Below are 13,950 nucleotides of genomic sequence, written 5' to 3'. Positions count from 1 at the left end.
GGGTTGCTTTGAGTATTCCGGGCTGTATGGCCATGTTCCAGAATCATTGTATTGTTTTCCCTTGTCACACTCTAAAATGTATTTAATGAAAACCAACTAATATGAATCAAATTCTGATCTTTTAATTCCTCCTCTAAGCACCCCCATTTCCATTGATAATTTGTCATTTAAAGTTACATTCCATACTTCAGCATACCATGCTTCCAAAGTGAGACTGGTTACTATCTTCCAATTCCTTACAATTATAAGCCTTACCACAGTAAGTAGAATAATCACCAATTCTTTCTTTTCAATTTCTAAATTCAATTTTATGGCATCCATGAGTAATGCTAACTTAGCATCCCGAGGCAATGTTTAGTCCTATAATATTACCAATTTCCTTAAATATCTTGTTCCAAAAGTTCCTCAGTTGGGGACATTCCCATCATAAATGAAAATATGTCCCTTTATGCATGCCACATCTCCAGCAGTAGCTACTGTGCTTCTTGTCAATATGGTGTAGTTTAAGCAGTGTTGTATACCATCTCCATATGACTTTATACACATTTTCTTTTAACCCTATCAACAGATTCTTGACCACTCTCCACTTTAGTAGCCTTTTCCAGTCAAGATCCAATAATGACCTTACATCTCCTTCCCATACCATTTCTAACAACTTCAACCTGCTTTCCTTCCCTACTAAGGTATCCCTAATCAAAAAGTTTATTTGATCCAAAAACAAATGAGAAATCAGAGCTATATTAACACCCTTCCTTGGAAACTTTTAAACAGAGTCTGGGTGGCCATCTGTCAGGGGTACTTTGTGCTTTTCCTACATGGCAGGAGGTTGGACTAGATGGTCCATGTGGTCTCTTCCAACTCTATTATTCTATGATTCTACAATTCTATCTGCACTATATTGCTTCTAGTTTGGCCTATACGTTTTCTGTAATTGGATGAGAACCTGTTAATATATTATTTCTAATTGCATTTTGGTACAAAGTTATTGTGTCCCTTTAGTCTTGATTTTTCTTCAGCAACATGACAAGTCCTCAAAGAGTACATGCACAACACCTGCTCCATGTTGTATCCTGCTCCCAACAAGAGCCATACCTGTACCTGGCTACACCAGGTGCAGCTTTCTTACAGGTTTTGGATGCTCCTATCTTACCTGCAGTACTTTGCCTTGTGGGCTCTCTGGAAAGAGCAACACTTGGTTGTACAGCGGATCTAAGGATTTCCGGGCCACTTTGGTCTTCTTCTTTGCAATGCACACCCCATTTTCTAGTAAATAGGCCTTGATGTAAGCAGCTTGGAAGGAAACAGAGTGAAGGTTTGCTATTTTACTTTAAATAAAAAATATATGATTTGAAAAAACATTTACATAAAGATATCACAACAGTTTTATTGACCAAAATTAGTTTCGAAAGAAACCATTCCTGCAGTATATTGCTAATTTTTAGAGTATTTAAAGAAGCCTAAAAAGAAAAGAAAGTAGTATTTGCATAATGGCTGGGAGGAATTTGGGTAAATTATGACAGGCTTTGGTATATATTTATTCTAAGAAGAATAAACTTAAAAGAGCGAGACACTGAAAATGATCCACACGTAAACTCTGATATTTACCTACCTCTTTTCTTTAGAGTCCTAAACTTTATTTCCAAATGTCCAACTGTGGTTTTAAGTGACTGCAATGCTAGTAATTTAGGAACTGAAGTATATATTCAATTATTTTAAACAGTTTTTGCTTATTTCTTTTAATGCGATTTTAACTAATGAGTTCCAATAATTGCATGTTTAACTCTATTTTAATATTAATATTTTTAGGTTTTAAATTGTATTGTTTTTAAGGTTGTGAGCCTCTTTGATTCTCAATTCAGAGAGAAAACAGGATACTACTACTACCACTACTACTTCTTCTTCTTCTTCTTATTATTATTATTATTATTATTGGGGGGAGAATTCTTATTTGGCGGAATGCGCTTACTTTGCTTCTCTCGTACCTACATGACTGATGACACCTTGTATAAAATTGTTTTCAGGATGTTCCATTACAAACATGAATTGGTGGCAGATTAGTGAACAGAAAAATAGCTTGAATCTACTACTATTTTTCTGGAAATAGATTTGCTAGAGATAATAGCCTAATCTTCAAGGTTTTTCATTTCCAAAACCAAACATTGCCTGTCTCTTTGCCAATCATTGATTTAGCTACTTTGCAGCATTTTGTAGAGGCAAAAAAGTAGTAGGCTCTTAAAACTTGAAGAGGCTTTTCTAAAAAGTTACCTGGGAGGGTTTTTGAGCCAGGCTTTGGGGTTAATCCTCTGGCTTGAATGATATCTACTTCCAGTTGTCCATTTCGCTCCTGTAAGCCGATTTCCACATCCCCTGGGGAGAAAACACAATTTGAGTTGAAGACAAATATAAATTCCTCAAAACCAGTTTAAATTACAATAAGATATTTATCAAACTGCTGTTTAGTGCTGTCTATTTATTGGCAGCCGGTAGGATATAGTGACTTGAGCACTGGACTGTGACTTGGGTTTGAATCCTTACTCAGCTATGGAAATCCACTGGGTTTCCTTGGGCAAGTCTTACTCTGTCAGCCTGAAAGGAAGGCAAAGGTAGACCCCCCTCTGAAAGATCTTGTCAAGAAACCCCCATGATAGGTCCCCCTTAGGGTTGTCACAAGCTGGAAACTTATGGTTATGTATCCTTGGGAGAATTTTAAAAAGGATGATGAATGTGAAACACTTGTGATACTGCTATGGCTATGGCAGAATAATAATGAAAATATCTGTAAATATTTGAGTTTCAGATGAAAAGAGTTCCCTGGCTGTCTCCCATCCTTGATATAGATGCTGCTACTATAAATATGCGGATGACACCCAACTCCTTCTGCGCTTGGAGCCTGGAGCAACGTCAATACCAGACAATTTCACCTTATGTCTGGAGGCTCTGTCGAACTGGCTACGTGCTAGTAGACTGAAGGTGAACCCGGCGAAGACTGAGATTCTCTGGCATGGCCGCTCGACTGGTCTGACCCAGTTGCTACCCACCTTCGATGGTGCTGCCCTATCTCCTTCGCCTACCATTAAGAGCCTGGGTGTCGTTTTAGATTCGCAGCTGACAATGGAAGCTCAAGTCGCTGCTGCCAGCAAACAGGCCTTTTTCCACCTACGACAAGCGAGGCAACTGGCACCCTATCTATCTGATGAGGCTCTGGCAACAGTCATCCATGCCACAGTCACGTCTAGGCTGGACTATTGCAACTCCCTGTATGTTGGCCTTCCGATATCCACGACCCGAAAGCTCCGTATTGTTCAGAATGCGGCAGCCAGGCTACTCACAAGAACACCCATTAAATGCCACATAACACCAGTGCTGCAGCATCTGCATTGGCTTCCAAGTGATTACCGTGGTCTATATAAGATGCTACTTCTGACTTTTAAAACTCTTTACGGCCAGGGCCCATCGTACCTTAGGGACCGTCTCTCCTTCTCCCATCATCGGAGGTCGCAACGACCATCCCAACGAGACTTACTCTATGTATCAGGTCCTAGAGAAGTGCACTTGGAAAGGACCAGGCGCAGAGCTTTTTCTATTTCTGCCCCTGCCTTATGGAATGCCTTGCCGCCCTATATGAGAGCCATGCGTGAGCTAGGGCCTTTTACCCTAGTACTCAAGACCTGGCTCTTTACTAGAGCTTTTAATCTATGTTAATTTTATCAATATTTGTATGTATATATTTTTATCCTTTACAATTTTATCTTGTAAATCGCCTAGAGCATCGTGGATGGGGGGCGATTAATAAGTAATTAAATGATGATGATGATGATGAAATACATGCTCGAATACACAGGTACACGCATATAGTATGTTTTCTGTTTCTTACCCATGGATGTCGTGGCCAAGGTTTGGCGGCCCACAAATTGTGCTGGCCCCATACTTCCCAGGAAATCGCTAAATTGTCCAGCAGATGCCAGATGAACGCCACTGAAATTCAAGCTGCAGAATAAATGGCATTATTTCAATGACCCAGCAATTAAACACCCTTAAATTAATTAGATACATGCATGAAATTAAAAGCTATTTGAAGCTCTGGTCTCACTGAATTTCATACTGACTTATAACATGTCATTCATTTTTCTTTCCATAATTCTCAGAAGATTGTTTGTGTAGTTGTTATAATTACATACAAACTATTATCAGCACAAAAATCATCTTGCGAGAAAATGTGATCTTTTTCTGAATTGGCAATAAGTGTTATTTTTACTCTGCCTCTCTGCTTCTATACCGCAAGAGAAACTGGACATCTATAGCTTGCAGCACTGAATGATTTGCAATTAATTTTTTGCCAGTATGCATTCTCTCTTTGTCCTGCAGCTATGACTTTGGGGAAGAAATCTAAAAGCTGAGAGACCTGCTTTTCCTTCTTTTGCATTCACTGGAAATACAGGAAATGGAAAATGTTTAATTCTAACCATCCTCTTGTAATCAAAAATGTTCAAAATAGCTACTATGCGGAAAAGAATAATAATATTGTAAGACGTATTGCAGCTAATGAAATATATCCTGATTCATTCCTTATTTGTATTATTTTCATTTTGGCTTCTCCATCTCAGTAGAATTTCTGTACGTTTCTCCAAGAAACAAACAAAAAGTAGTGACACAGTCCATGATAAAAACAAGATGCAAAATTTACTAATACTTTTTCTTAGCACATTAAGATATTACAGATGTGGTATGGGGTATTTAAATTTTCATCAGGGATAATGTCTCAACTTTGCATATGTGGACTTGATTGATTAATCCTCTGTCCTTCCACTCTTTCAGCCATTTTTAAAATACGCATGTTTTCCACCAACCCACCCACCTTTTTGATAGCTCACTTCAATTGCTGCAAATTGAGTTCAAAATGGAAAAAGTAGTTTGCTCTCAATTGACTCAGCAAGGGAGAAAAGAAGGAAGGGAAATAAGCAAAATGTTGCTCTTTCCAGTAGGCCAGTGTTTCTCAACCTGTGGGTCTCCAGATGCTTTGGCTTTCAACTCCCAGAAATCCTAAAAGCTGGTAAACTGGCTGGGATTTCTGGGAGTTGTAGGCCAAAACACCTGGGAACCCACAGGTTGAGAACCACTGCAGTAGGCAAAGGCAAAAACAAACTCTGCAGCCTTTCCTAGCTTTGGTGTTCTTCCTTATTAATAAGTTTTGCCATTTTAACTGTGTTAATTGGTCACAGTTGGTCCTGTTTTCATCTGTAACATGTTGGAAGCCATAAATGATGATTCAAAGATTAAAAGCCTGGGAAGAACACGAAGACTTTGCAAATCAGGCCAGTTATGTTGACCATTTTGTTTCTCTCTGTGTAACATAGAATACTACTATAGCAGTGTAACTTTACAGATAAGGGGACAGGAGGAAAAGGGTTATGAACACAGCAGCTCAAACATTTGAACAGTTTGCTAAGTACTGCTAGGTTTTGTCTAACGTCTCTCTCCACCACTGCATGCTCTTTGAAAAAAGTGCAGCCATGAGCATTATGCACCAAGAGGTTTCCAATTGTAGAATGAAGGTTTGGTGAAGTGTGAAAGAGATGTGGAGATGGGGCAATTTCCAAAATATTCCCAAAATTGTCAACATATGGGGCTGAGATAATGAAGCTTTTGTACAGACAAAAAAAAGTGCCCAAGACACATTTCTGCTGGAGGCAGAACAATTAATGTGATGGTCTCGGACTGGACACCACATTCCCTTTAAAGCAAGGTACAGACTTCATTTTTAAATCACACCATAGTCCCAGAAGGATTCTGCAAGTAAAGTGTGTCTGGCTATGCTAACTAGGGGATTCTGAGATTTGTAGTACAAGAAGAAACTTTTCAATTAACTGCTGGATTCAATAAGGTGCCTCCAGTTCATGAATATTCTGAAAAAAGAATATCAATCTTTCTCCTCCTATGACCTTTGCCTACTAGTCATTGTAATGAATGAAGCAATTCCTTCAGCAGCATGTTAATGATTTAAATAAAATTAAATCAGACTTCAGTTTGAAATCATATTTCACTCCTCCAGTTTATACAGATGAGTTAACTGGCCCTGGCTGATGATCCACTGTGTGCTTCATCATCAAATTTAAATGAAGTCAAGAGAGGTCAGGGATTATTACAGCACTGCTGGGGTCAACAAAAAGCATGCTATAAGTCAGTGGTTCTCAACCTATGGGTCCCCAGGTGTTTTGGGCTACAACTCCCAGAAATCCCAGCCAGTTTACCAGCTGTCAGGATTTCTGGGAGTTGAAGGCCAAAACATCTGGGGACCCACAGGTTGAGAACCACTGTTATAAGTGATCAGCAGGACAAGAGACTGGTCCAGCTTGGGTGCGTTCAGGCATGATGAGCCTTCACAGATACTAAGTTCATATACTCCCAACATTTCACAAGTGAAAACCTGAACATGTGTAGCCAAGTAACGTCAGAGTAGCATTAAGATGTCTAGAGTTGTTACTGGGGAACAACATATAGACTAGGAAAGGCTGCCAGAGTCTACAGCAAAGGCCTCACTTTCTTTAGCCAACTTGTTAGCCTGATAAAAATGCAGGTATACCCTAAATAATTCACGTTCCCAAAGCAGCTAAGAAAAAAATGTCCATATGATATATATAAAACAAATAAAATCATGCCACAGCAATAGCAGTATCAGGAGCAAAGTTAATAAAAGATAATGAATGAATATGGTTTTATGCATAATAGCCAGCCACGCTGCTTCAGTAATCACTCCTGCTTACCTAATGCCTTATCCAGCCACTGTCATCTTCGTCTTTTTCTGTTGTTTAAAGTGAATGTACTGATAGCCCCATGAGTGCTGCCTCTGGCTCTATGCTTCTCAACCACCTCAGAGTTTGGCAAAGTTACTTTTCTGGACTGCAGCTTTCAAAATCCCCAGCCAGCTTGGTTATTAGAAATAGGCTGCAGCTTGATGATTTGTTTTGGAGGGTTTTTTTGTTTTGTTTTGGCAGGCTGGGTTTGGAAAGCTCCAGTCCAAAAGATGAACTTTGCCAAAGTTCTGATGGTACCATTAGAAGAAGAAAAAACAGAGAAGTTGTCTCCTTGTCCAACATCATTCACATGCATGAGAGGCATTTGTTTGTACTGGCCATAGAGCATGAGAAAAAGCTGTACATCTCAATAAATGCATAGTCAAAGCCAATTTTTGGGAAGTTTTATTTATTAATTTCCCCATATGGAAGCTCAATTCCTCAACATGAAACAGGTCTCCAAAGCAGTTAACACTAAAAATCACCCCTTTTAAATAACAAATAATTTATTTAGCTTATTCTTCAGTCACCATTTGATATCATTATTCTCATGAGAATTATTTCCAGAATACTATTTGTAGGATTCTGGGTGTTGCAATCCCAAACTTTTCTGAGCTTAGCAGACCTGTCAAACCACCAATCAGTTTGATGCCCAGAGGGACCATCTCGCTGTGCCAGATTTTCTCCACAACCTCTGCTCTCTGATAATTCATCAATAGTCTTGACCTGCTTTTAAAATCCTATTTTAGAAAGTGACAGGGAGCTTGAGCAAACTAATGAACACAATTTTTGTGCAGCGAAGGCTGCTTTGAAGAAAATCCCAAGTGGGAACTGTTCCCCTCCAACTTGCCAAATGTGACGCATTAGAATGTGGAAAGCAGTGCCGCGTAGCTAAGTTTAGGCAGACCTATCATTAATTTCTTTTCTTGTCCATGTGGAGTTTGTGACCTCTTTTCAAATCTATTTTTGAGCTGCTTCCAAGATCTTGCATGCCAACTGCTGCCACAGAACATCGAGCTCATGCTCAAAGGTTTTGTCTGTTTTCGATGTTTCCCAAGTTACTTAACCTCAAAGAGCTATTGTCCCACAGCAATGGTGTGGTGAACTCACTCTGGGTTTTAGTCTGGGCTTTAAAGAAGCTATCTCAGTAATGAAACTAGATTCTGTATCATTGTGCCATGTCAGTTAAAGTGGTGTGAGTGTTGAGGTTGTTGGAAACATTGCGATGCCCAGTGTTTAAAGAGTTAAAGAGCAGCAGTAAAGGTACAACTCTAATATCTGTAGGGGATACACCCCTGAATTTACAATGGAACTAGAAGCCATAAATAATAGTGACTCCAACTGAAATGAATGGCTTCTGCTGGATGTAACCATAGAGTCACCTTGCAGGTCCTGGAAAATTTCTAGAAAGGTACACTTATATTTTTTCCAGGAATTTGCTAGATCATCCAGGGTGATTCTGTGGTAACTTTTTGCAGAAACATACCATAATATCACCTGAAGGACTTAGACAATTCCTGGAGATCACGTATTTTGTCAGATGCAAGAAGGTGAAATCTGAATTACATTACGCTATATTTCAGTGACCTAAAATCCTCTCAGGTTTTAACAACCCATCGCAACCTATAATTGACTAATATTCTTAGGGATCACTCCACCTCTTCTCCCTTTTATTGTTCTTTCACAGATTCAAAAGTAAAACTAATGTACTCCTCTCCCTATTCTAGCATAACGTATCCACAGAGAGCCAACTGTAATGGGGTTCCTATAACAAAAAGTTTAGTTCCTAGAGCCATTGATGTCAATGCTCCATAAACATAGCACTTCTTCTTCTTTACTGTGGGTCAGAACATGTGGGTCAAGAATAGGGCTCCATAGTCACCTTCGTACCCACCGCCAGCACAGTACACCTGGAAGACAAGCATCCTCGGACAATGGGGATTGCCTAAGCTAAACATACCCTGTTTTCCCCAAAATAAGACATCCCCAGAAAATAAGACCTAGTAGAGGTTTTGCTGAATTGCTAAATATAAGGCCTCCCCCGAAAGTAAGACCTAGCAAAGTTTTTGTTTGGAAGCATGCCCAACGAACAGAACACCAGAGCATGCAGGATCGGTAAATGTACATACCATAAAGTGTTGTACATGGAAATACTGGTAGTAACAAGAAATTCTTGATAGGATTCACAGTTTGTCTGGTTATGCTGGTTTGTGATAACAACTACTGTACAGTATATAATAAATGTTCATTTTTTTGTTCAACAATAAATGTGAATTCTTCTTCATGGAAAAATAAGATCCCCTGAAAGTAAGACCTAGCGCATCTTTAGGAGCAAAAATTAATATAAGACACTGTCTTATTTTCGGGGAAACACGGTAGCAGCTAGTCACTGCACACTTATGCTTCTATCAGAGGTGAGATTGAGATATAAAGGAAGAGTGTGTTGTCAACCAAAGACCAGTGGTTACAACTTTCACAGATGACTTTTCAAAAACAACTTTGAAATATACTAATTTAGCTACTCCTGGTATTTTTTGTTTTGTTTTAGCAATGTAACAAGGATTCTCTAATTAGGAGCTATAGCATTCTTGCAACAATAATAATGAATGATTTTTGACAGCAATATTCCAAGCTCTGTTAAGAACAAGGTTTCATTTTCAGCTGCTACTGTAGAGTTTAAAAAGCTAACGAGCAGTTCTTATCCACAGAGCTGGTAGATGCTGAATCCAAAACTACATGTGACTTGTGAGTTGGCCAAAAGAACTGCAACCAATCATTTTCTTTTCTCCCTCCCCCTGCAATTTAAGGGATTTGGCCAGTGGACACTGTCTGTAAATAAAGCACTAATGATAATGACAGGAATATATTGCATTCACCTGTCTTTACATTAAATATATTCATTGCAGCATCACAGTTGCTAACAAACTGTCCTTCTATATTTGTCCAACTAAGAATAAATGGGGCAAATAATATTTTACAATTGGCTTTTTCTTCATCACTTTGACTCCTGAAAGTTGATCAGTCCTTGCTGTTTCTGATAATATGAACAACTAAATGCACTTCCAGTGTCCCCTCTTCCTAGGAAGCAGGACAGTTTTCAGAAATATTCTTCTTCTTTTTCACAGGCATATCAGAACTCTCCCCACTTTAAAATTGAAATATATTTCAATTCAGGTAGCTACTGGGTTCAAGAAAAGCCCTCCATACCACTGTGATTGCACTGATGGCTAACTATGGTAATTTGGTTGCAAAACTTTTAATGCTGGAATGAGAATTGTGTGGCCCTCCAGAGATTGTTTACACAGTAGTTCCCATTTCAGGCAGTCAGCACAAGCAATAGTGAGGGATATTGGGAGTCAGAGTCCAGCCACCTTCCTGCCTTCAAGCCTGTAATGTTTTCCATTGTTGGTTTAAGACCAAGTCCAACCTTTGATTAGGGATTCTCCTGGTGTACTGCCAACCTACTGCTCAACCATTTTTCTTTCTGAGTTAGCTAGAATGGTCTTGAAGTATTATTGGACTCCTCTTAGCTTGTGTTGTTGAGTAACATCAACATCCATGCCAAGGCTACCGCATCAGGAGTATCTCAGGACATTATGCCTGACATGACCACCCTAGGTCCATCCCAAGTGGTATCTGGCCCACTCAGACATCTGGGTACATTCTGAACCTTATTTATTTTTTTGGTGGATGAGATTATGAAGACAAAGAACCTTCTGAACTTCTGTTGTCATGGTCAGATCACAATGTGATGACTTTGCTGTGACTCAAAATCTCTGCAGGTGCTGGGGATTGACTAAAATGATCTGTCCTGGGAGACTGATGAACCTAGATGATTTCCTGATGGTTTTCAGGGATGTTGTATGTCTTTCAGGCTGTGTGGCCATGTTCCAGAAGTATTCTCTCCTGACGTTTTGCCCACATCTATGGCAGGCATCCTCAGAGGTTGTGAGGTATGGATAAACTAAGTAAGGAAAGGAAAGAATATATATCTGTCTAGAGTCCAGGGTGTGGCAAGAGTCCTTTGTCACTGGGAAGCCAGCATTAATGTTTCAGTTAATCACCCTAATTAGCATTGGAAATGTTTATTAGTTTATTATTCCAATGCTAATTAGCATTGGAACCACTGACCGCATAGGCAAACTGATGAAGAAGCACAACCTACAAAGTATCTACAGACCCACAAAGAAAATCCAACAAATGCTACGGTCAGCGAAGGACAAGAGGGATCCTCTCTCCTCTGCAGGAGTCTACCGGATACCATGCAGCTGTGGACAAGTCTACATAGGGACCACCAAACGAAGCGCCCAAACAAGAGTCAAAGAACATGAAAGGCACTGCAGACTAATTCAACCAGAGAAATCAGCCATAGCAGAGCATTTGATGAACCAGCCTGGACACAGGATATTATTTGAGAACACAGAAATGCTGGACCATTCCAACAACTATCATGTCAGACTACACAGAGAAGCCATTGAAATCCACAAGCATGTGGACAACTTCAATAGAAAGGAAGAAACCATGAAAATGAACAAAATCTGGCTACCAGTATTACAAAACTCTAAAATCAAAACAGTAGATGGGAACCAACACTCTGAGGGCTAATGACTGAACAAAGGATGCCCCCAGGCAAGAGACAAAAACATTTCCAATGCTAATTAGGGTGATTAACTGAAACATTAATGGACTCTTGCCACACCCTGGACTCTACACAGATATACATTCTTTCCTTTCCTTACTTAGTTTATCCATACCTCACAACCTCTGAGGATGCCTGCCATAGATGTGGGCGAAACGTCAGGAGAGAATACTTCTGGAACATGGCCACACAGCCCGAAAGACATACAACAACCCTGTGATCCTGGCCATTTTTTAAAATTATTATTAAACTTTATTTGTACCCCGCTAGCATCTCCCGAAGGACTCGATGCGGCTTACAAAGGCCAAGGCCTCAACACACAATATAACAATACAAAACAAAAGGCAAATTAAAAACAATTAAAACAGTATAAACAACATGAAGGCCTTTGACAACACATCGTTTTTCAGGGAATTTCCTGTCATCTTGTTAGACAAATAGTTAAAGCCTGGTTGACCTCTGTTTCTGCAGGTTTGATTTGGAACACATCTACTATCTATAAAGACCTATATGTCTCAGGTTGAAGCCACCCGGGGGATCATATCTTCCCACAGTAGCCTTCCCAAGTTGTAAAAAATCTTCAAGGCAAGTCCTTCTCAGGCATGTTTGGTGGTAAAAAAAAAAAAAGGAGAGGGCCTTTCTGTTGGCTGCCCCCAAGCTTTGGAGCTATCTCTCTAGGAGAACTAGGACAGCTTCCCCTTTGCTATCCTTCTGCTGGCAAATGAAAACATTTCAGTTTTGACTAGTGATAGAAAAAATATTAGAAAATATTTTTAATGATGTAAAATCATTTTTAATGTTGAGACACAAGAAGAGTCCATGCTTGAGGACTGCACAAAATTCACACTGTAGTTCTTTTGTGCAGGAAATATAATTTTCTCTGCAGGAATGAATATTAATGCATTGAAATATTTTATCTGCAGAAGATTCTCTTTCCTGAGAAAAACAACTATAAATGAATTTCACAGAAATGACTTCTGAATTGCAAATAGTCTGTGAAAGCAATGTAGCTTTCAAAGACTTTTTCACAGTGGGAATGAAATTATTGAAATTATTCATTGCTACTTTTGAGAATAAACAGTGTGTTTTCACGCATACGTGAAAAAGAACACACAAACCAGAAAAAGCTGCAGCAATTTGCTTTTGCCTGAGCCTACTGGGAAGGACAAATTCTGCCCTATTCTCTCTGATTGCCTCGCTGTCGTAATTGTGTGCAGATCAGTTTTACACTTTTAAACAGTTTGCATCTGTTAAGGTAAGATGAGGACAAAGTGGGAGATAGTGGGAGGAAAGCAGGACATTTTTAAGCATCAGAAAAAGTGGGATGACAGAGGATTAATCAGGAGTGTTTCTGCCAAAACGGGACAGTTGGAGGGTATGATATTCAAATGCCAGTCCAGTCAGTTTCTGTATATGAAACTGAGTGGGTGGTGTGTCATCCTGTTATGGCTTCAAGTAGGGGGGAAATCCTTTTTACAGCCTTAACACTCATTGCATCTCAATTAATAAGAAAGTTTCTGATCAACCTTTTTGTTTCTCTTGGCTGTTGTTTCCTAACTGATATTGAATGTTTTCTAGTATCAGAAATGGCTACAATCTCCAGAATGCTACACCACGTGAAATGTAAGTGTTACATGAACAAACTGTATGTTATCCTAAGACAGATTACACACCACTTCCTTCCTTGCCTTCAGTCCCAAAACAATGCTCTTGTATCAGAAGTGGGATAATGTGGTCCTTTAAAGGTTGGAATGCAACATCCAGCAACCTTGGTTTGTAAAGCTAATCATGAGGAATGGTGGGAGTTGTAATTCAGCAAGATCTGGAGGGCCATGAGATCCCCACTGTGTTGTATAAACATCTCAGAAGAAAAGAAAAATCAGAAGGATTTCAAGTGTTCTGTTTATTACATACAGCTGGAGAAGAGGCCATAGAATGACATCATGCACTTGCCAAAAACTGAAGATCTACCTACGCTGGATGTATTCAGGTCTCAAAAGAAATCTTTTATTTGAGTGTTCTGCACTCAGTCGCCAATGAGAAATAGGAGAACAAAATGTATCTGCATTATATAGTAATAATAGTTTGATCATGGCTCCAACCAACAGACTCCTGAAATTTGGTAATCTATTTGTAATGTATTTAGTGTGTCCTTTTAGACAGCACTAGATGTCAGAAGTCTAACTAACCCACAGCTTACAAATCTCACGATTTTTTATGGTGGAACTGTGGCAGATAAAGATAGACTGAACTTCTACACTCTGAAGAGCAGACACAGTTTAAGGCCCAAATTCACCTGTTGATCCCAACTACAGGAAAAAAACAACGCTGAATTGAATGAATTTATGTAAATACTGAACCATACCCTCCAATTGTCTTGATTTGGCCAGGACATTCTCAGTTAATTCTCTGCCACCCCACTTTCCAGATGCTTTTGAAGTGTTCCAATTACCCCATTTATCTTCAATTATCATATTTCTTCAATTGCTGAAAAATAAGTTCCAAGTGCAAAATAATTTG

The 13,950-nt window shown here is 39.3% G+C and overlaps 1 protein-coding gene across 2 annotated transcripts in view; it reads right to left on the bottom strand.

Moving 5' to 3' along the window:
- The window catches only part of rims4 (regulating synaptic membrane exocytosis 4), a 91,150-nt gene that overhangs the window by 9,518 nt on the left and 67,682 nt on the right, over positions 1-13,950 (bottom strand). For both annotated transcript variants that reach the window (XM_003220603.4, XM_008110086.3), the window contains exons 3-5: positions 3,875-3,987; positions 2,266-2,367; positions 1,151-1,290 (exon numbers count right to left, since the gene is read on the bottom strand). In XM_003220603.4, the coding sequence (XP_003220651.1) occupies positions 1,151-1,290; positions 2,266-2,367; positions 3,875-3,987 (355 nt within the window). The remainder of the gene's footprint in view (positions 1-1,150; positions 1,291-2,265; positions 2,368-3,874; positions 3,988-13,950) is intronic.

The sequence above is a fragment of the Anolis carolinensis genome, chromosome 4 (genome assembly GCF_035594765.1).
Source record: "Anolis carolinensis isolate JA03-04 chromosome 4, rAnoCar3.1.pri, whole genome shotgun sequence".
Taxonomy (NCBI): Eukaryota; Metazoa; Chordata; class Lepidosauria; order Squamata; family Dactyloidae; genus Anolis; species Anolis carolinensis.
The sequence above is the reverse complement of the archived record's forward strand: the minus strand, read 5'-3'. Positions and strand labels throughout refer to the sequence as shown.